Consider the following 22,807-nt stretch of genomic DNA (forward strand, 5'->3'; position numbering starts at 1 on the left):
ACCCACAGGCTGTGCGTAACTATTTAGTGGAATATTACTCAACCACAGAAAAGTATGAACTGGTACTAGTGACAATATGGAAGAGCCTCAAAACCATGTTGAAAATGAGGAAATCAGACACAAAGAGTACACATGGTATCATAACATTTGTATTAACTTCAAGAGTAGACAAAACTTATCTACCAGGTTAGATGCCTCCTTGAGGGGGCGGTGAGCTAATGGGGAAGGAACATGAAGGAACTTTCAGGCTGATATTCTACATCTTGATCTGAGTGGTGATTACATGCATGTGTATATTTTTAAAACTTTATAGGGCTACATATTTTCAGTGGCTGCATTTTATTATATCAAATTATAGCTCAACAAAGTGTGGCTAACATAAAGGTTATGATTTGCTTCAGTTGTGACTTTCTCATGGCTTAGCTAATCCATTTGTATTTGGGGAATTCAAAATATTTTCAATTTGGGTTTATACAAAGTCAAACTACTGGCATAGATTTAGACAATTACCTTGGCATCAGATGATTGTTATAGCAACAGTAATGAGCCACAAAGGCTATGTCTTGCTTGGAGGTGAGCAAGAAAGCTTTAAGACTCCTAGAATGTCATGAATAAGCAGGGAGGAGAGTAAGTGATAAAGCAGAAATATACTCGGGATGCTCAGGAGCCAGTATTAGGACATGGAAGACTTCTTGACTTAGTTTCAAGTCTGATGTCCCGCAGTGGAGCCTCATCTCCTCCAGGTCGCTGCAGGCTGATCTCCCATCTGCTATGCTGTCTTGACCCTTCATGTATAGCAGTTCTCAACTGTGCAAAGTACATATTCTGTGCAGGGCTCACAAGTGTTGCCTGGCGTGCTTGTAGCAGTACACGGGTTACAGGGGAGCCTATGGGAAAACCATTTTGAAACCAAGCTTAAGAAAGGAAACCTGGATAAAACGTCAATTCAAAAAAAGAAAAGTCAAAATTTGCCTACAAACCATGTTCTGAAAAACACTTCACAGAATAACTTTTGACTTTAACCTACTTGGTCCCCAGAACCCAAATTGCCACTTCATGTTCACTGAAGCTATAGCAGTTGAATAAAATTCTACATATTTTCTTCACTTTGCATATGTTACTTGCTGTGTATTTACCTGACTTCCCTTTAATGGAAAACAGGAGCAAAGGGAGAGCCCTCATGGAATGTTCTACTGCTTCAGAATATTTTTGAACATTTCTATTGTCACATGATTAGCCTCAGCCTCTTTTCATCACTCTTTTAAGATGCTCCTTTTTTAACATATCAGAGAGGCCTGAACTTGGCCAGATCTTGGGGAAACAGAATTCTCCTAAGTGAGGCTTTTCATGAGTCTGGGGGATTTTTAGGGTAACTTGCACACTTGCCTGCGGTCCTCGCTCTCCAGCAGACCACGGTAGGTGCTGATCTCACTCTCCAGCCGGGCCTTGACATCCAACAGAACTTCATACTCCTGGTTCTGCCTCTCCAGGTCACAGCGGATCTCAGCCAGCTGGGTCTCCACGTTATCGATCAGGCACTGCATCTGGGCCAGCTGCGTGCTGTACTGGGCCTCCGTTTCTGCCACTGTGCACTCCAGGGACTCTGTCTGCACAGGAGAGCATGTGACAAGGACCGTGCAGCTGTTTCCAGGGCCAGTGGCTTGTTTTCAAATCTTTGTTTTCCCATTTTCCAGTCATGTGACTTTGGGAAAGCTACTGAGCTTCTCTGAGCCTCAATTTTGCTTTATAAAAAGTGGGGGATGCATAGTACCTGCCTCCCTGGGTGGTGGCAGGGCCTAAATGAGCCCTGGCCCCTTACAAGATGAATGTTCGGCTGCCCTCACCTGGTGCTCTCTGTGGGACCCACCGTGACACACACTGGCGGGGAGTGACTGGTTAATGTGACTTGACTGTATGGTACTCTTAGTGCTGGGTGGGTAGAGTGGGGTGCAATGAAGGATCAGCTTGAGGTGTGACCTTGGGGGGCTTTAGGAGAGTGGTAGGATGCAAAGATTGAAGATCTTTTTTTTTTTAGATGTGATGGTGAACTTGAATAACTGACCTGAATCAAGAGTGAAAACCCACTGGAATGTGGGGGTGTTCTTGGCTGAGGGGTCCCTCTCTCATTCTGCTCCTGCTCTGTCCTACTCTCCATGTCTGGAGGTGCCATAGGGCCACAGTCATCCCAGGAGGAGGAGATTAGAGCACCCTAGTGGACAATACCAGCTACTGACCTCTCACTTCTGCTTCTAGCTGGGTAACAGCAATACTTGGAAAAGGCAAGGAAATGTAATCCCTGCAAGTTAGAAATTCAGAATTGTGGGTCTGGCCTTTGGGTTGGGAGGGGGTGTCCCATCACAGGGCCCGAGTCTCAGTGACAAAGCAGAGCCGCCTCGCCCTTACACACCAGGCTCTGCTGTGCTTGGAGCTCGATCTCCAGAGCGTTGGCGGAGCGCTTCAGCTCCAAGATCTCCGTCTGACAGCCCTCCAGCTGCTCCGCGCTCGACAGCTGCTGCTGGTTCAGCTCCTCCGTCTGAAACACACACAAGGTTAGAGAACGCAAATAAGGCGGAATTCTGGAAGCCTGTCATGTTCTGGCCCCGGTGCTGACCTGAACGGCGAACCACTCCTCGGCGTCCCTGCGGTTGCTGGCGAGCACCGACTCGTACTGGCAGCGCATCTCGTCCAGGACTCGGCCGAGGTCCACGGTGGGCGCCGTGTTCAGCTCCACGCTGAGCCGGTCGCCCAGCTGTTCCCGAAGCACGTTGACCTCCTGCAAGTGGAAATGGGTCAGGCTGGTCACCTTGTGGTGGTGGAGGTGTTACAGGACAGGGAGAGGGGCAGCCCAAACCCTGCAACCTGCCTATTCTAAATGGGTTCTGCCATCCGCCGCATCAACACAAAACATAGGAGACTTTAATGGGAAGGAACTTTAACAGGGAGCCACTTTAACATGCCTGTGGTGTCCCAGTTCTGTCTTGTTGGAGAAGTGTGGGATTTAGATGCAAATTACCTGGGCTGAATTTCTTTTTACTCCTAGCTTCATCTGTGAAATGGGCATAATGATTTTCCCTTTTCCAGAGAGTTCTTGTAAGATAGGTTAAGAGTTCATATATATATGAAACTTATAAAAGCCCCGAGCCCATAGAGAGGTCTGGAGATGTCAGCTGTTAATATTATCAGCAAACATCCAAAGGGAAAAAAGACTTCGTCACATCATGCAGTTTTTTTTTTGTTTTTGTTTGTTTTTTTTTACCAGCTTCTTCAACATGGAATAACCAAATGCTTTTAAGGTTTACATTTGCAGAATTAAAAAAACAATTGCCTGAATCTTTATCCCCTGTTGGAAATGGCCTCACGCTGTTTCGCAGCCTGATTTTCAGACCTGATGGATTGGAGGTAGGAAGGACATAAAGCCTTCAAGGAGAGCCATTTGTGGAGTTCCGTCCTGCACAAAAGCAGGACACAACCCAGCCAGGGATTGTGTCACATCCACACCCGGAGACACAGGGCTGTGAGGAAGAGCCTCAAGTAATTTGTTCCGGCTGAAGCAACCCAAACTAAGGGTGCGCTATGTCTGCAACAGGAAATCTGAACCTGTAACTCTGTCCCTCACAGCTGACCTTCAGCTGTTTTGCCACCTTTCTCACCTCTTCGTGGTTTTTCTTCAGGCAAATCAGGTCATCTTTCAGAGACTCCACATGGGCCTCCAGATCGGCTTTGCATGTGGTCAGTTCACCCAGGATCCCCCGCAGACCGCTGATGTCAGCCTCCACCAGCTGGCGAAGAGACAGTTCAGACTCGTACCTTCCGCAGCAAAAGAGACAGAGCCGGGCTTACTTCACTGGATGCTGCGCCGGGAGTCTGGGGGTCCTGATGACTCGGGACTCGAGGAAGCCACGTGCCCGAGTGGCCTTTACATCCCCACTAATGACAAACTTGAGCTTTGCAAGCCTTCTTAGCTAACAAAATATTTTATGCTTTTTTAGATAAAGACCCAGAAGTGGGCAGATGCACTAAACAAAACAAAAGCCCAGTTAGTTATGAACTGGAAGGGAGCGGGGGTACGGTGGGTAAACCTGGTGAAAGGGGTCCACTGTATGGTGAAGGACAGAACTGGACGTTTAGTGGTGGAATTTAATGCAGTGCGCACACATGTCGATTCTTAAGAATGCACACATGAAACGTAGAATGTTATGATGCAATGCTATTTCAGCAAAAAAAAAAAATTAAAATTCTTTAGAGACTGTTTCCAATGATGTGTGTGTGTGTGTGTATTGGGGGGGTGGATATAAATTATTTTCAATTTCAATTTCAGCTTACCTTGACTGAAAGTCATCAGCAGCTAGTTTGCAGTTGTCAAGTTGTACAGCAAGTCTACAATTTTCTGCCTTTGTGCACAAGATCTGGGAAATAAGTTAAGTTATAAATGTTTCTTTGAAAGAAAACTAAATATCTCTTCATTGAACATCTATGCCATTGTTTATCTTTTAAAAGTCTTTATGAGAACATGTAAAATAGCTTTCAGTCTACTTTTCTCATTAGCCATGTCGCTCATGGTGCCAGCTTATTTCCCAACCAAAAGAGAAAAATTAAAAGGACCTAAGGACCTTTAGACATTCTAAAGACTTAAGACATTTTGCAATACCGCTTGGTAGTTGAACTCAGTTCAATTTTTGCCATAATAGTTTGTATTAGGATTATATGTGATCCATGAAATAAAAATTTAATAAGAAAATGGGCATTAGGTGAAATTTTATGATTACAAAGATGACATTTCAGTATTGATGTAAAAATTATATCAAGGTACCATGTTGCATTAGACGGAAACTAGTTTTCCCTCATTTTATAGATAACCAGAACCAGCTTTGGGGCCAGTGCTGCTGTTAATTCCTGACTTTGGGCCCAGTCCTGTCCTCTGCACCCCTTCCCTTTTGGGGAACTCCCCTTTCCCAGGTTTCCTTGCACAGAACAGCCTCTTCTAATATAAAGGTAATGCAAGTCACAGATTGGCAAGGTGTAGCGTAAGGGCCATGGGACACCACACCTTTTGCTGGAGATCTTCAATGGTGTTGAAAAAGCACTGATAATCAGGGCACACCAACGGGATGTCGTCTTCACACTGCTCTCGGATCCTGCATTCCAGCTCTGCATTCATCTCCTCCAGGGCACGCACCTTCTCCAGGTAGTTGGCAAGTCTGTCATTCAGGAACTGCATCGTCTCCTTCTCATTGCTGTTGAATACCCCATCCTCGCACCAAGCACAGGTCCCCACCACACCCGGAATGTTACAGTTCCTCGCAATATAGCATGGTGCCAGGTAACCGGTTGCCAAGCAAGACCTGGATAGGAAACTAGGGGTCTGGCATCTGGGTGTAGCACAGGCGCTGGGGAGACATGTGGTTTCCATGCAACAGGTTGAAGCAGAGGTACAATCAGAAGCCCTGATGCAGGACTCAGAAGGGCAGCACGTGGGGGCACAGTCAGAAGTCATCCTATTCAGAGCGAAGAACAAAGGCCAGCTGCAAAGCACCAGTCGCCTGACTCCAAAAGTCAGCGATGCACCTGAGACTTTTATATAGCCCCCCAAATGGGTATTTACAGAATGCACCGGATGTTTTCTTTATCATTGTTGTGCCAGTTTACGTATAAACATTTCATTAGTGTTGTTTATTTGTTGAGGAGGAATTATATGCCTCATAAAAGAGACGTAACTTCAGGTTACTAAATAAGGACACCATTTCCATGTGCCTGTGGGATAAAATATATGGTCCAGAAAATTTTCATGGGAAGAAACATTGTCTTTTTTGACAGAATAAGGAAAGGAGAGAATTTGACCCATCAGTAATTACAGCCATGACCCATTATAAATAAGAAAAACAGTAGTCCCAGAGATTTTGATACTGTGCAAGGAAAATTATTGACGTCTCTTTTTAAAATTAATATTGTTACTCGTTAACTACCGTTTATTTGTGCAACTGCCATAAAAATGTTCTGTGTGATTAACCATTCTTTGCAGTGTTTTTTTGTGGTCTTGCTTTGCTCAAATGGTAGAGAAGTGAGGTATGTACTAGGTTTAAAGTGTGTGTGTGTGTGTGTGCCTTAGCTGCATATATGCAAATTGAAAAGTCTGTTTACATAACTGAGAGGCATAGTGATATCCTCCAGGCTAACATTTAACCTGGTTATCAAGGCCTGGAACTGTGATCTTTGATTCCATGAAACCTGTCTTCTTCACATCTCCCTTCCTGGCATTTTTAGATGGGGACTACAGTTTTTCACCTGTATCTCTAATAAGAGTGAAATATAAATTCTAAGTTACAATCTTTTGGTTACTTGGGAAATTCTTTGGTTATATTTCAGAATAGGGGCAAGGAAGCCACAGAAGGCTTTTCTTCTGAGATACGAATCTGTTTTCTTATATGTTTGTATGTGTATTTACTTTTATATATGCATTTTAAAAAAGATTTATTTATTTATACAAGAATGGGGTACAGGCCAGATGTGTGGGATGGTGAGAGGATTCACCAGAGTGGGAAGCAGAACAGGCAGAGTGATGATTGAAATACATTGCTGAGGGGAGCAGCAGGCGAGACAGAAGAGGTCTGCCCCGCCATGTGGGTATTTCCGTGGCCGGCAGGGATGGAACTGGCACTGCAGAGGCAGCAGAGAGCTTCATAGAGCTGTGCTCAACCGCCTGTGCCACCAGGGAGGCCTGTATATATGCATTTTTGAAGACTAGTTTCATGAAACGTAAAATATTGGAACTGGAGAATACAATTTTGTATTGTGGGTTACATACCAGAAACTCCATTGAACGAAATCTCCGTTGAAGTACTCGGGGTAGCGGGGGGAGGCAGGGATTTGTGATGTCCTCCTTTTGAATCTTCCCTTGAATTACATCTTCATTATGAAGTATAATATATTTCACTTCTCTTGTCTTTAATTGTGGTATTTATTTTCATTTTCAAATGTGTGCAGAGCAAATTGCCTCCTGAATCTATAGGATCATTATAAGGGAAAACCCCTTTACTTTGAAAAACTTAAACTTGCCTGATCTAGAATGAATTTGTTTTTCTATCTCTGAGCACTGCTTCCTAGGTACTGACAATAGGAAGGTGAGGATAAACAAAACAAAACAAAACAAAAAAAACTAAAACCAAACCAGATCTTAAATAAAGATGTTAAAACAATCTCAGGATTTTTTTATTCATTGGGAAGAGTTGGGTTTGATTTTAGTGATTTTCTTTACATTTATACTACAAGCTCTCCTTCCTGCCTCTCTGAAATTCCAATTTAATGTATGTTGGGCTACTTGATACTCATCATATGCTGCTTGGATTCTTTTCATTTTATTCAATCTTTTGTTTCTCTGTTTTAGTTTTGATAATTTTGATTTCTCTTAAGATTATCTTGAGGAACTTTAAGGCATAACTGAATACTGCATTCTTTTTATCAGTAATTTACACAGCCAGGCACCATGCAAAAGTAGTTTTCCCTTTGAAATGACTGGTGGTATGGTAAGTTTCATGATGGCATAGCTTTATTAAAAGTGGACACAAGGGCCTCCCTGGCGGTGCAAGGGGTTAAGCACCACACTATGAAGCAATCCGCAGCCTCTGCAGCATGAGTTTGATCCCTGGCCAGCCAGGGAGCTACCCACATGGCACAGTGGACCTCTCCTGACTTGCCCGCTGCTCCCCTCAGCAGTGTATTTCGGTCAATCTGCCTGTTCTGTTCCCCACTCTGTGTCTGGTAGATCCTCTCACCTCCCCCGCATCTCTGGCCTGTGGCCCCAGCTCTTGTATGCATAAATAAATAAAAAAATCTTTTAAAAAAAGGATTATCTTGAGGTACTTTAATTCATTGATTTCACCCATAATTGGCAACATCCAATCTTCTATCTATTGAATTCTTTATTTCAGATTGCATTCTTTAGTTCTAGAATTCTCATTTGCTTCTCTTATTTAATTCAAGCAAATTAAATTTATTTGTTATTAATTTATTACATAAAGTGTGAAATTTTACTTTTCTGGTGAGAGTCCTCATCCTGAACAATTTTTGCCTTTCATATCTTGTTCATCTTTCCCTTTAAATCTATGAAAATAGAATAACAATTTCAAAATCCTTGTTTGCTAATTCTATTATCCATGTATCCATAGACCTATTTTTGTTGGCTGCTTTTGTCTTGATTAGGGATGATACTTTCCTGCTTCATCACATGTCTTGAGAATTTTAATTAGCTGTTGTTCATTCTGGATGGTATACTTTAGGAAGTTTTGATTATGTTGCAGTGATGAGTTTTGGTCTGACAGGAAGTTAAGTCACTGGAAGAGCCACTTGATGTTCTTGGGCTTGGTTTAGACTTTTCTAGGGAAGGTGTGGTTTGGCATGTTTTTTTTTTTTTTAAAGATTTTATTTATTTTTATGTAGAAAAACTGGGGTGTAGACCAGAGATGTGGGGGAGGGGTGAGAGGACACAGTGGGGAGCAGAACAGGTGGATCCACTGAAATACACTGTTGAGGGGAGCAGTGGGCGAGACAGGAGAGCTCCGCTGTGCCATGTGGGTATCTCCCTGCTTGGGGATTGAACGAGGGTCTTATTGATGATAGTGCTGAGACTTAACCACTAGGCCACCAGGGAGGCCCCTGATTTGGTATGCTCTTTACTCAAGGTTTGCTACCCCCAGGAACCTTATGGAATTTCATCCTGTGTACATGCAACCCAGCCCTTTGCACTTACTTGATATAAGTGTTTTCACAGATTTCTGCACCTTCCCTTATACATATTCTTCCTCTCTAGAACACTGTTGTGCAAAATTCCAGCGGCCTAACCTTCATTTAGATATCCCACTTGTGCCTCAAGCTTGACATGCCTGGAGCATACAGGACTTCCCATTTTAAGACCTACTCCTTCTCTGTCCCCATGTTCAGTGGGTGCCATAACTCTGCTCCTTAGCAGAGTCCTTAATCTCTCTTTGACACTTGTCTCATCTCTTTGACTATCAGCTCCAGTCAATTTGTCCTTGACTAGGTTTTCTCCTCTCTCCCTATTGCATTGCAGAAATCAATCTCCATTTTTATTTTTTATTTTTATTTTTATTTTTTTTTAATTAATAAATTTTATTTTTATATTCCCCATACAATTGCAATCCCCCCATTCTGACCCCAATCCCTCCCCTCCCGCCCCCCACCCCCCAAAAACTGTCTCTGGTTCATAGTTTTTGTTGATTTTGATTTTCACTTTCTTATAGTTTATTTTCCTGGTCCCTTATTTAAGTTTTCTAGATCCCTGCTATGAGTGAGACCATCCGGTATTTTTCTTTTTCTTTTTGGCTTCTGGACCTACTAAACATAGAGCTTCCACAGGATCCAGCAATTCCACTCCTAGGTATTTACCCAAAGAACACAGAAACATCAATTCCAAAGAACACATGCACCCCTATGTTTATAGCAGCACTGTTTACAATAGCTAAGCTTTGGAAACAGCCCAAATGCCCAAAAATAGATGACTGGATCAAGAAGATGTGGTACATATACACCATGGAATATTACTCAGCATTCAAAAAAGATAAACACATGCAATTTGCAGCAACATGGATGACGCTGGAAGGGATCATGCTCAGTGAAATAAGTCAATCTCCATTTTTAAATTGTTCTCAGTTTTTTTTTTTAAACTGGGATTATTATTTTCTTTTCTTTTTTTTTTTATAATAAATTTTATTTTTATATGCCCATACAATTTCAACCCCCCCATTTTGACCCCAATCCCTCCCCTCCCTCCACCCACCCCCCCAAAAGTATCTCTGGTTCATAGATTTTTGTTGATTTTGATTTTCACTTTCTTATAGTTATTCATTTTCCTGGTCCCTTATGGAACCATAGCACTTTACTGGTAGTACCTGTGGAACACCTATATTTTTTGTTATAATATCTGCGTAACATTCTGTGAACAATTGTTAATTGTATGAAGGAATGATTGGGTCGTGTGTATTTGCCAGCTCATTGCAAGCAAGGACAATAAATTGCAGGGCACATAAATAGGTATTTAGTAAATGACCATTGAGTGAATAATGATATTGCTATGTTATTAATTTTTTGTGTAAATATAACCAGGTAACCTGGATTAGTTGATATGTCATATGCTGCACTTGGTCTTCAGATCATGTTCAGTTTTCCAGCCTACCTTAAGCCTGTTTATTAAAACACAAGTCAGGGAAAGTCTACTTCCAGATATGCTATGCTAGACCATCTTATATGTAAGACCATTTAGTTTTCTTAAAATAGCATGAACAATTAGCAAGAAATACTTGTTTGTGCCATCATCTTCAGTTTTGCAGATTTCCTTCATTTTTCTTAAAGTGCTGATTTTGGGGGTTAAGAAATACATTTAATGAATTAACAGAAATAAATAAATTGTAGACATTTGTGCTATGCCAGAGATGTAAAATTTATTGGGAAGATCATGAAGAAGCTTCTCAATATCCAGAAAGACACCACCCAAGACTGGAAACAGAATTCCCAGAGCACCCAAAGAAAGATACACCTTTTCATATGAAAGACTTGAAAATTTTGGGAAGCCACAGGCATCCATCCACCTATTCAGACTGCACTGGGTTACTGATCATCGAAAGTCTCTTGCTGTCTTTTTCTTGCGGGTAGAGGGGTTATCCGTGACAGTGCCATCTTGTTTCAGCTTAGAGTGTAGGGTCAGTTATGCAGGTACAGAGACAGGTGAGCAATGAGGCTTCTGGGCTGACTCTTTCAATGTCAGGCAGTGTCGAGGTAGCCACCCCTCAGCAGCAGCATCTGGGAGTGCAGGGGTCACCACCACAGGGCTGGACATAGGTGGTGAGGTTGAGGGTCTCCATGCCTGGGGTGGGCTGGTTGGAGTTGAGCAGGAAGTAGGAAGGCACACAGGGCTGGGGCATGTGGCAGGGTGGGGGGGTGTTGTCACAGCAGGTGGGCCCCAGCAGCCAGGTGGTGTGTGGGCAGGTGCTGGGCAGGCAGACTCCACAGCGGCAGCACTTGTCAGAGGAGCAGATGGTGGTGGCGGGGCCGGTGGCGACACTGCAGCAGCAGCGGGGAGCACAGCAGCAAGACATGGCCCTGGGAATCTGTGGTGTTTGATTTGTTTGGTTCAAAGAAAGAGGAGGCTTCTGAGTTGTGAGTGTCTCCCTGCTCTGGGATTCTTATATATCTTCCCCAGTGGGTGTTGGTCCAACCAGAAGGCTTCTTTCCTGGTTCTTGTTTATGTTAGTGGACCCATTATCCTTTGATTGGTTTGACATTTAGATGCTTGTAAAGAGTCTTTATTCTCCTAATTACATTTTATTTGAGTTCTTTGCTAAATCTTTAGTGATTACTCTTGCCATTTGTCACTGGAACACATGCTTTATGAGGTCTTACAAAGGCTTTGGCAATTATGATTCCAACACCAGCTCTGCTGGGGAAGAGCTGTGGTGTGGGGGGTCTTTCCTCTGCTGCTGCTTGGTTTTATTCTTCTACCTTCACCTGGATCAATGGGGCCGAATAATTATTATTAAGCTGGGCTTAATTTTAGTAACTTTCTTTCAGCTCTGGGACTTTCCAAGATGAAAATTACTTTGAGAAATCTGAGCAGACTTCAGAAAGATGCCTATTGTTAAGTTTCTGATGATAAAATGTTATATATTCACGTTAAAACTTTGAACAATATAGAAAAGCATAAAGAAATGAACACATCTGTCATTTTATCACCAAGAGAAATTATCTATCCATATTTGCATATCTCTCTCTGGTAATTTTTCTATTCATTTATTGTTTTATTACATTTTTGGAGTTATATTTTATCTATAATCCTATAACTTGCTTTTATGCTTAAACACATGCTTTTATTATCTTGTATTGTTAAGCATATCTGATAATGTTATTTTTAATGTTGTCTAGCATCAATCATATGACTTGTTTCATATTATTAATCATTTAGGTTATTGTCAATGTTTCTCTGTGGTAACTGTGGCAGTAGAGAACCAGTGTATATACAGAACTTCATGCACATTTATGATTGTTTTAGAAACAGAAATACTTATTGGAGCAAATGTTAATTAACAATGTTTTAAGGTCTGTGATATTCATTGCCATTCTGCCCTCCATTACCTTTTAAAATTCTACTTATTTAATTCTATTTATATAATTCTATTTATGTATTCCCACTAGCTGTGTTTGAGAATTCCTGATTCCCCACATTTGGTGGGTATTTAAAAGTGCTTTCCAATTTGGAGGGTGAAAGTTGAAATTTCATTTTTATTATATTTGTATTTATTTCATAACCAGTTGGAAGACATTCTTTCCTGCGTGCACTGGTTATTTGTCTTTCTGTTGAAAACATCTGATTTCATTCAGCTTTTATTTCCATCTCTGTGCCTGAGTTTCTCAAGCCAGACCCAGTGTGGAGGAAATGCCTGCTCTCTGGTTCCAGCATAGCATTCAGGCTTCGGGCTGTGCTCAGTAGAAGAGAAAGCACACAGGGGGAGGGGGGAGGGGGGTTGCCAGGGACCATCCTAGTACTCACACCATTCCCACTCAACCGTAACCTCTCATCCTTCAAGCCAAGGTTAGCCCACTTTCTCTCCACCGCTTCCTTGAAGTACACCTGCATCTGGTGCCCAGTACATGGTGGTGGGCAAGTCCACATGGTTTTTTGTGTTTTTTTTGGAGGGGCTATGGCCTCAAGAGGACCAGGTAGGAGTCGGGGTCGGGGGGCTTTGCTCTGACTCCAGTTTTGCTCATTGCCTTTCTTGTATGGCAAGTGATTCACATTCCGGGGCCTTGTTTTTCTCCTCTGCAAACTAAGGAAAATACATTCTTCCACTTGGAGATTATTGTGAGAACAAAATGTGTTAATGTCCACAAAAAACATAAATCTCAATGCAACAATAGTTTACTATTATCTGCGTGAGTTGCAGGTCAAATGCTAGGTAAAGGAAAGGGGACAGAAATACTGAAGAAGAAAAAGCAGATAAGCAAGAGTAACTATATACGATGTAGCAAAAATTTATCTCAAAGTTCACACCTACAATTAGAGAAAATGAATGTCAAGTAAATTAATAAATTTCAGAATGAAAAAAGTTTATATAGTTCTGCTTGGAAGAAAAAGATTATGATTATCCCTAAGTGTCCCTGGACTCGCCCACATTTACCTTTGAGTAATTTGAATAATTGTTGAATTTCTCATCCTTTTACTTAGGACTGATTAATATTTTCTTTAGTATTAAAAAAATAACAAAGAGGGAAGGAACACAATGGTCTATGGGGGTGGAATATGGGTGAGTTGGTGGTGGGTGCACTATGGTGCTAATACCAGATGGGGTTACCCCAGCATTACGTCAGTTAAAGATCAATAAATAAAAAAACCCAATAGACATATCACAGTGCCAGGCACTGTGATAAATGTTGGTCACATGGCAGTGAACAAAACAGACATCATTCCTACTCCCTTGGGATTTGGTCTGGGGGAAGCTTTATCACATACCAGATATTATTATAAATGACGGTATCACACATGATAAGCAAAAGGAAAACAGACTGAGATCTAAGGCAGAAAAAGTAAGCAGAAGAAAATTATTTTGGCTTTTTAAGAAAAACATAATCAAGGGGTTGCAGGCGCTGACAAATAGAATTTCACAACGGGAAGATGGAGGCCTTGTGGGTAGACAGCTCGGCCACTTCCAGTCTCCTCGATAAGGAGAAAGGAATCTTTACTGTTCCATGTAGAATATTACACTCCCATTATCATAAATAAGACAGCCTTACAAGTTAGAAATACATATAAAATAGTGACTTCATGGTAATAAAGTCATTTCTTTTATTGAAAAGACTTGCGGAACTTTATTAAAATGTATTTTCTCTGTGATGGTCTGAGAGACCTGGGAATTACTCTCCTTTGTTTATAAATTAGGGTAGTGAGCCCCAGAGAGGTGAGGTCATTTGCCTTAAATGGCCTGGGGACTGCTTATTAACAAGTAAATATAGCACCTATTAGGGTGAGCTACTTTTTATGTGGTTGAAAAGGTCAGTGTAAAGGGTGTGTCAGAGGAATGAAACATTTTATTTGTGGAAACAAAGGAAACACAGGAACAACATGGTATTCTTGATTAAGTGGTAGATTTTCAAGGAGCAGAACACACACACACACACACACACACACACACACACACACACACACACACGCCAAGTTTTAATTACCCTGTTCTGTATGGAGAGGACTCTCTGTAACCGTGGCTACATAAAGATCAATAGTAAAGATAAATACTTGGAAGCAAAGTGGGATTATGTCAATCTCTTGCTTCAAATCCATCTAAGGCCCTCTCCTTGGGAAGCCCCGCTTCATAGGTCTTCGCATTTCTCTCCCCCTGCTCATCCTCTCCTCGTCTTTACCACATCCCTGAGCTAGCAGACTGCACTAGACCTGGTGCGGCTGGCCTGTCATCCTTTAATGCTTAATCTGGCTGGCTCAGAGGCTTTCAGAACTGTCCCTTGTCCTAAGCTGAATCACCAAATCCGGGTCGCAGTTAACTCTTTCTTGCCAGGCTTGCGCCGCTCACATCTGGGTCACAGCAGGAATCACCCCGTGTTATAACTACATCCATACAAAGTATATGAAACACATGTATTGGGGTTTATAATAGCTTGTCTGTCTCCTTACCAGATTTGAGAGAAACTTGCAGACATTTTAGGTAATAATATTTCTTTAATTTTTCTATTCCTGGCACAGATATGGTGCCTGGCCCAGCAAGGTACTTGTGGCAAATGAATGAGCAAAGGGATGCCTTGTTGATGGCATCCTGGTTGTGCCTCACCCACCTATGGCTTCTTAGCTCTGTTCATTCAAAGTTGAGCTACTAATAAGCCTGCAGGGTCTGCTACAGTGACAGGTACACTGAGGACATTTAAAAATGTTTGTTTAAAGACATTTGCTTCCCCCTTCCTCGCCCCACCTCTTACTTTTTCATATGCATTCTTTTGGTCTTGTCTCAATGCATTTTTAGATTTTGACTTGTGTGTTTACATATGGTATCTATATATTACATGTATATTACATTAGATATAGGTGTTGCATATATACACATATATACACAATTTCTCTAAGGTTGGGAGAAGGAAAATATGCTCTAGATAAAATTAAGTAGGATGATAAAGTCGAATAAATGAAATAGTGGATTAAACATCAAATTTGTGTTTCATCAAGATTTTAGCTTTAGGTCCTCCCCGGTGGTGCAGCAGTTGAGCGCTGGGTTGCGAAGCTGCCCACAGCCTCTACAGCACCGGTTCGATCCCTGGCTGCTCCCTGGCCACTGGAGGAGGGTCCCGCATGGCTCGCAGACCTCTCCTGCTGCCCGCTACTCCCCTCAGCAGTGTACTTTGGTCCTTCTGCCTGCTCTGCTCCCTGCTCTGGCTCTGGTGAATTCTCTCACCCTTCCGCGCTTCTGACTGTACCCAGTGTTTGTATAAATAAATAAATAAATCTTTTAAAAAAAAAGATTTTAGCTTTAGCTCCCAGCTTGTCATTCTATTGATGACTGGGGTAGAGCTTCTCTGTGGAGAATAGTCACAGGAAGGAATGTGTCCCTTTGGGCCTGTTACTAGAATTTGCTAATTTAAGTCTCTCTGAGGGAAAATCAAGTAAAAATTGGCAGGCCCACCAAAGGAGCCATAAGAACCGGAGAACAGCCACTCTTAATCCACAAACCAACATGTCCTTTTTTCTATTCCTCTTGCATGTGCTGATTTGGTTAAAGGCTCTTATGCTTTTTATTTCTTTGCATATTTTAAGATGTCATACCTTGTGCATTAAGCTTCTGGCTCCATTAGTAGAGGAGGTTCAGTGATGTGGTTGGTTGACAACACTGTGTATGACTTAGGGGTAGAGCTTCACACGTTTTCAGATGTATGTCACCACCCACACCCACCACCACAGCACCCATGATGCCCCACCAGAGTCCAGGGGGCCCAGAGTCACCCTCCACTTCTGGTAGCCTTAACGCGAGAGTCACAATGTGGATGAAACTGGAAGGGAACATGCTCAGTGGAATAAGTCAGGAGAAAGACAAATCCCACATGATTTCGCTCCTATGTGGAGTAGAGAGAAACCAAACAAAGGAAGAGACAAAATTAAGCCAAAATAAACCCAAAAACTGAGTTTTAAAGGCAGATAAAGACCTGAGTTCTAGTTTCCTTAGTACCTAATTTTATGACTGGAAAATGTTGGATAACTGTTAAGGCTTCATCTTTCTCATCTTTTAATGCTGGATCGATTGAATTAATACATGTGGTTCACCTGTGAAAGTAATACACATGGTACTGCAAAAGTAGTAAAGGATGTCTCACCCTGTGTTTGTCTGAGGAAGAGCAATGAGGAGGTGCTGAACTTGAAGGCTAAACAGTTAAAATACACACTGTTAAAGTGCGTTCTTGTCACTTCTCCAACAGATTCTCTTTTAAAAATATAATAATCATCTCATGTTCACTTATTTTAAAGTGTAAGAAATAATGAAAGAACCACAAAGCTCTAACATAAACAAACACACATTTAGCCAGAGAAATAATTTATTGGAAAACCCATTAAGAAGTTGTTATTTTTCCTTGATGAATACATCTAATCCAAGAAGCAACATAACCAAGAAGATAGAGTCAGCGGTCTAAGGATTTCAAGAGCTTCTTGATATTAGATGGCATTCACCTGCCCAAATGAACCAAACGGTTATTCAGGCAAACAACCTGAAACAAATTCTTGATTCTTTTTCCATTAAAACAAATGGTAGATTTTCTCTATCTGGGTTGTCCAGTTGGCCTCTACTTCTGATAAACCATGGAGGCAAGTGATAATGGAACAGACCCTTCTTCTGGCTTCTTCATGGTCAGTAGCCACCTCTCAGCAGCAGCATCTGGGAGTGCAGGGGTCACCACCACAGGGCTGGACATAGGTGGTGAGGTTGAGGGTCTCCATGCCTGGGGTGGGCTGGTTGGAGTTGAGCAGGAAGTAGGTGGGCACACAGGGCTGGGGCATGTGGCAGGGTGGGGCGGTGTTGTCACAGCAGGTGGGTCCCAGCAGCCAGGTGGTGTGTGGGCAGGTGCTGGGCAGGCAGACTCCACAGCGGCAGCACTTGTCAGAAGAGCAGATGGTGGTGGCGGGGCCGGTGGGGATACTGCAGCAGCAGCGGGGAGCACAGCAGCAAGACATGGCCCTGGGAATCTGGTTGGTTTGTAGTTGGGGAGAAGGAAGAGTCTTTAGAAATGTTAATGTCTCCTCCTGTTCTGGGGCTCTTATATACTCACTCAACTGTTATTGGGCCAACCAGAAGGCTCCCTGTTCTGACGTTTGTTTATGAGGCTCTTTCACTAAGATTCACTAATCCATTTGGTATTTACTTGTCCACTAAGAGCCCCTGTCCTTATTGGTGCAATCATGTTTTTGACTCATTGAGCTGTCATTTTTGTCATAAAATGGGCATATTTTGTTTTCACAGGGTCCTGGCATGTCAGGCCTCACTATGGGTCATCAGTTCAAGGGTCAATTCAGCTGTAATTTCAGAAGTTAATTCTTCTCTTTGTTTCCCCTTCAATTTTAAATGCTATGCAAAGCATGATGTCATTTGGAAGTACTAATTTTAGAACATGCCACTCAAATGATTAATTGGACCACTTTGTTCTCAATAAAATCAACAAGGACATAGTTACTCAAAGATGAAGTTTGCACCGAACTATATGTGTTTCAGATGTATTTGTCTTATTTCTGGTGTTACTATTCACATTCTATTTCGCAAAGCAAGGTGACAGAATGGAATAAGATGAGACACCTATTCATTATTGTTAATAAATCTACAGTCAAATTCTAAGGGTTGTATTATTCTATAGGTTCTTTTTTTTTTTAAAAAAAAAAAAAGGTCTCTTTTTTCCAAAGTCATGCCAATCTTGCAGTGATTCTGATGCCCTGGAAGGAAAGATCTTCCTAGTTGTTTTCTTTTGCTAATTTGCCTTTAAAAGAAGTCTACTTAGTGGTCATTTATTTTCAAATGAATGATGTCCTTACTTTCAAATGAGATGAGACAGTAACTAAAAGGAGAAACTGTAGGATTTACAGAAAAAGAAGTGGGTTGGGAAGTGGTCTGATCAGAATTAGTGATTTAGTACTATGGCAGTCATAGAAATCATTTTTCTTCACTTACTTACTCCTTACTTAGCATGCTTATTTGTTTTAATACAATGGGTCTTGAATGGGGTTGTAAATTCCTTTACAGAATGCCTTCTGCAATATTCTTCACCTTACTTGGCTTTGATTTACCTTTCTGTAGGTTGGCAATGAGGCTATTGCACATCTTTAATATGCAATAGTCTATGATTCCAACATCTTTACGTACTTCCCCATGATCAGCACAAAACTATTCAGAGAGTAGAATCTAAATTACATAATATGTTGGGTGGCAAATGGTTGTTGAAAAAAACACAAGGACACCTTGATGGGTTGTTTCTGGGGGGACATTACCAAAATCCAATGTAGCCTGTTTAAAAGAGTAGACAGTTGTTTAAAACATGTCAGTGGAAAATACTTAGTGTTATTGGTGAGTGAGTCTCATGTTTTATGAGAAGAAGAACTTGTTAGTGAAGTTACTTTGAATTTTGCTTACATATTGATAGTTATCGTAAAGCCCATCAAATACAATGAAGCTTAGAGTCTCCCCGTACTTTACACCCATGTGACTATGATCTTATTGTTTGTTAAAATGTCCTTGCCCTGTTCTTTATTTCTTTTTTTTTAATATTTTATTTTATATAATTCTTACACCATTTTTCATTTTTGCATAATGTATGCATTTTCATTTTGGTTCTATTCCCCATACAATTACACCCCTCTTATTTTGACCCTAATCCTTTCTCTCCCCATCACCCCCCGGCGTAGTGTATCTCTGGTTTATAGTTGCTTGTTGATTTTGATTTTTTCTTTATTATAGTTAGTTTTTTCCTGGTCCCTTATTTAGGTTTTCTAAATTCCTGCTATGAGTGAGACCATCTGGTATTTTTCTTTTTCTTTCTGGCTTATTTCGCTGAGCATGATCCCTTTGACTCCACCTGTGTTGCTGCAAATTGCATGAGTTTATCTTTTTTGATAGCTGAGTAATATTCCATTGTGTATATGTACCACATCTTCTTGATCCAGTCATCTACTTTTGTTCTTTATTTCTTAAATCTACTTGAACCTCAAGCATCAGTTCAAATATCTTCCTCCTAAAGAAACTTTATCTGTCCATGGTTCTTCTAGATGCGTTCATTTTTTTTCTCAGCCCTCACCAAGTGCTATCTGTCTCTGCATTTAGACCTCATTTTATTCTGATCCATATTATAGTTTATAATTTATATTTGTCTTTCTTACTCCAATGCAAGTTCTTTGAAAGTGAGGATCATATCTTACTCTTTGTCTCTGTCAAGCACCTAGGATAATGCTTGGCATATGGTAGGCATTTGATAAATGCTTACTAAATTGAATGAAATGAAAGATTGAATGAAAAAGGTATATTTCATTTTCAGAATAGCCTGAATAATATAATAATAATAATAATACCTTATATAAGCAGAGTGATTAATTTCTTTTGTGAAATTGTTGGGGTGCTGCATTTGGGGTCCTTGAATCACTCTGAGAAAGAATTCAGCAGAGTGTCCATTCAGTGGCAACTGCAAATTTATTTAAAAAAAGATGTCTGCATAGACACAAATAGGCAGTTCCTTTTTTTTAGATTTTTTTAAAATTTATTTATGCATACAAGAACAGCGGTATAGGCCAGAGGTGGGGGCGGTGAAAATATTCACCAGAGACAGAGTGGGGAGCAGAACAGGCAGATCTACTGAAATACACTGCTGAACTGAGCAGCAGGCAATACAGGAGAGGTCTTCTGCGCCATGTCAGCTCCCTGGCCAGGTATTGAACTCATGTTGCAGTGGCTGGCGATAGCTTGATAGTGCTGAGTCTTTAACCCCTGCATCACGAGGGAGGCCCACAAATGGGCAGCTCTTAAAGGGAAAGAGCTGACTTTTGCCAGAGCACAAGATGTCCTTATATATTATTCTTTGGTGGAATTTATTACTTTGTAGAATTTTATCACTTTATGAAATTTATCACTTTGGGATCAGCTTGGGCTGTTTTTCATTAATCTTTTCCACTCCCAAGTCTAATTTCTGGACTTGAGAAATTTTCACCTAAATTTTCTACTTTACACTTCCATTAAACTGCCCCTGACCACATCCAGCTTGAAATCATTTGGGGAGTTGAAGAAGGGAGACTGGTCTTCTATAACTGCTTCAAATTGGATTGAGGTATAGAGCTGTCCCCACCTAAGGGGTCTGGGGAGTGGTTTCTCTAATGCTTGCCCCTGAACTTGCTGGTAGGTGATTGCTACTGTTGGTTCTGAGGGAGGTGTAGGCAGAGTCCAGGGGGTGTTTGGGCCTATTGTCCCTCTTGGAAGGGTAGTCCAAGTTGAAATTGTCTCTGAATGAGAGAAGACAAATTTAACAATGAGATTGAGTATGTAAGTTCCAAAGAGGAGAGTGAGAAATACAGCTGCTAAGGACTCCAGAAAAGGTAGTATCCATGGGCGGTCTGTACTGCAGTGCTCCCTAACCCCCACACCCCTTGGGGAGAGACTTTTCTAAGTCTTGTGGCTTGTTCTTGACGTTTTCTTGTGTTGGACATCACCTGTCCACACTGGTTAACATAATAACAACATTCCTTCTCTAGATAAAGGCAGCAGTAGGTAAGTAACTATTAGGTGGAGTTTCATGGTAGAATTTTTCAAGGGATATATTAGCAGCAAAGGGGGAAAAAATAATTAGAAATTAAAGGAAGGTAGAAGAATTGGCGTGGCAACCCAGTTTAGGGTTACTTATTTTCTGGGCTACCATCCCTTGGGCTGTGGTCACTTGTCCACTTTCATTGTCTTTTTTTTTTTTTTTTAAGATTTACTTATATAAGCACTGGGTACAGTCAGAAGTGCGGGAGGGTGAGAGAATTCACCAGAGTGGGGAACAGAACAGACAGACTGATGAAATACACTGCTGAGGGGAGCAGCGGGTGCGGCAGGAGAGGTCTGTTGTGCCATGTGGGACCCTAGGCCAGCGGCCGGGGACCGAACTGGTGCTGCAGAGGCTGTGGGCAGCTTTGCTGCCCAGTGCTCAACCGCTGCACCACGAGGGGAGGCCCAACTTTCATTGTCTTTTGAAGAGGTATTTTAGGCAACAGAACAACTGGGCCACAACATCCCTATTTGTCAATTCAGATGGAGGAAGGTTTTTTTGTTGTTGTTGCAAAATAGTGGGGGTACTACTACAAAATGTTTTACAGTTGTCAAAAGATTATGAAGTTTTACATTCAAGGTTTCACTTAATCAGATAATGAAAAAATGTGGCTCAGTTTAATGTTTGGGGTCTATTCTGGGTCTAAGTTGATCTCTAATCGCCAGCTTTTTCAATGACTTTAAGGACATATATGAGTTACTTAAAGAGGTTGGGACAAAATAAAAATTAAAAGTAAGTGCTGACCTTGGAATTGAAGATGATTCAAAGCCTAGGGCTTAGTATATTTTATTATCCAGGCAATTTATTTCAGATATTTACATATCCCTGTGAGATCTCCTTTTGGGTATGAGCTTTATGCCTATGTCATCAGAAAGTGTAATCCTGCTGGACATATTTATGAGTTCATGATGCATGCGTGTGTCAGGAGTCACCGGGTAATTATAACATGAAGCATTCAGACAGTAGATGGTTTGGGAAGCAGTGGGGTTTATTTAAAATACGAAGGTCTGTGACAGCATACCTTCTACTTCTAGTTTGAAATCATTGTTCAAAATGTAGAACACTTCTGCAAAACTGAAGATCTGCGGTCAGAACATTTTCTTCCCAAGCTTCAAATTAAAACATTGTCTAAGCAGTCTTACCGGCAATTGTTGTCCCCTAGGGCAACATGGGCAAGTTCCCTTAAACATCTCTGGCTGGCAGCAAGGTGCCTTGCTGGGCTGGGTAGAGGTGGTGACAGAGATCCCGCTCAGGTTCGGGGTTGGGTGGCAGCTGTGGAGCAGCCAACAAGACGCCACATAGGAGTCAGGTATGCAGCAGGGTTGGGGGCAGGTGACACAGCAGGTGGGCTGAAGGAGGCTGATACTGTGAGGGCAGGAACTAGGCAGGCAGACACCACACTGAGGACATACTTCAGAGCAGCAGAGGGTGGTGGCCGGTCCAGTGGGGACAATGCAGCTTCTTTGGAGACAAAACTCACAGCAAGACATGGTGACAGTGGATCAGGTAGATGGATGTTGTAAAGGAAGGTTTTCTCCCCATGTTGTTCTCTGTGGATCTTTTATAGCCACCTGTTTGGGGGATGAGGCTTCTGTGCACCTGAATGTTTCCTGTTGTTGTTTGTTTAATCCCACACACACACAAATAAATCACCAAGTTCTTATTTTCAGCCACGGGCAAGCTCTCCTTCAGTTTTATTTGGTTGTGTTGCTGCATTCAAACTTGTTTCCTGTTGCAACTTCAAGAGTGTGTCCGGGGAGCACTCCACTCACTCAGCCACAGGCAAACCCATCAGTGACTACTTGGACTTTGCTCTCTTTCACCAACCAGAGTATATCCTCACAAGTGATCACTGCTAAGTGCAAAGACTCAAGTTTGATTTCCCTGCAAAGTAGGAAATGATCCTTCTCAAATTGTGTGCCCTGGATGTATTTGGGAAGTCAAAACCTGTGTGACTGTTCTCTATCAGATTCACCTTGCTCTA

At 41.7% G+C, this 22,807-nt stretch overlaps 3 protein-coding genes and 1 non-coding gene across 4 annotated transcripts; 1 reads left to right on the plus strand and 3 right to left on the minus strand.

Annotated features, from left to right (window-relative positions):
- Positions 1-787: 787 nt before the first annotated feature.
- On the minus strand, positions 788-5,494 carry KRT40 (keratin 40). Its single transcript, XM_037492718.1, has 7 exons — positions 5,048-5,494; positions 4,324-4,406; positions 3,651-3,807; positions 2,612-2,773; positions 2,408-2,533; positions 1,375-1,607; positions 788-887 (listed from the first exon to the last, which is right to left on the minus strand). The coding sequence occupies exons 1-7, from the start codon at positions 5,492-5,494 to the stop codon at positions 788-790; spliced, it is 1,308 nt and encodes a 435-aa protein (XP_037348615.1).
- Positions 5,495-7,428: 1,934 nt separating this feature from the next.
- Positions 7,429-7,564, plus strand: LOC119233162 (small nucleolar RNA SNORA15). The gene has a single exon (XR_005122313.1). It is a non-coding gene; the product is annotated as a small nucleolar RNA SNORA15 (small nucleolar RNA).
- Positions 7,565-10,443: 2,879 nt separating this feature from the next.
- On the minus strand, positions 10,444-11,105 carry LOC119232182 (keratin-associated protein 3-3-like). The gene has a single exon (XM_037494105.1). It carries the CDS (start codon positions 11,103-11,105, stop codon positions 10,797-10,799), a length of 309 nt encoding a protein of 102 aa, XP_037350002.1. The 3' UTR covers positions 10,444-10,796.
- A 5,807-nt stretch (positions 11,106-16,912) lies between these two features.
- On the minus strand, positions 16,913-17,221 carry LOC119231570 (keratin-associated protein 3-3-like). Its single transcript, XM_037493276.1, has one exon. It carries the CDS (start codon positions 17,219-17,221, stop codon positions 16,913-16,915), a length of 309 nt encoding a protein of 102 aa, XP_037349173.1.
- Between the last annotated feature and the right edge of the window lie 5,586 nt (positions 17,222-22,807).

Source organism: Talpa occidentalis, unplaced genomic scaffold, assembly GCF_014898055.3.
Source record: "Talpa occidentalis isolate TD23 unplaced genomic scaffold, MPIMG_talOcc4v2.1 talOcc4.7, whole genome shotgun sequence".
In the NCBI taxonomy this organism is placed as follows: Eukaryota; Metazoa; Chordata; class Mammalia; order Eulipotyphla; family Talpidae; genus Talpa; species Talpa occidentalis.

Bases quoted from the DNA above. Each gene is read 5' to 3' on its own strand.
- LOC119231570 (XM_037493276.1), bottom strand. From the start codon at position 17,221: ATGTCTTGCTGCTGTGCTCCCCGCTGCTGCTGCAGTATCCCCACCGGC.
- LOC119232182 (XM_037494105.1), bottom strand. From the start codon at position 11,105: ATGTCTTGCTGCTGTGCTCCCCGCTGCTGCTGCAGTGTCGCCACCGGC.
- KRT40 (XM_037492718.1), bottom strand. From the start codon at position 5,494: ATGACTTCTGACTGTGCCCCCACGTGCTGCCCTTCTGAGTCCTGCATC. The intron at 4,407-5,047 runs GTGTGGTGTCCC...CTTATTTCCCAG, and splicing joins TTGAAGATCTCCAGCAAAAG to ATCTTGTGCACAAAGGCAGA. The intron at 1,608-2,407 runs GTGTGTAAGGGC...TCTCCTGTGCAG, and splicing joins TCCAAGCACAGCAGAGCCTG to ACAGAGTCCCTGGAGTGCAC.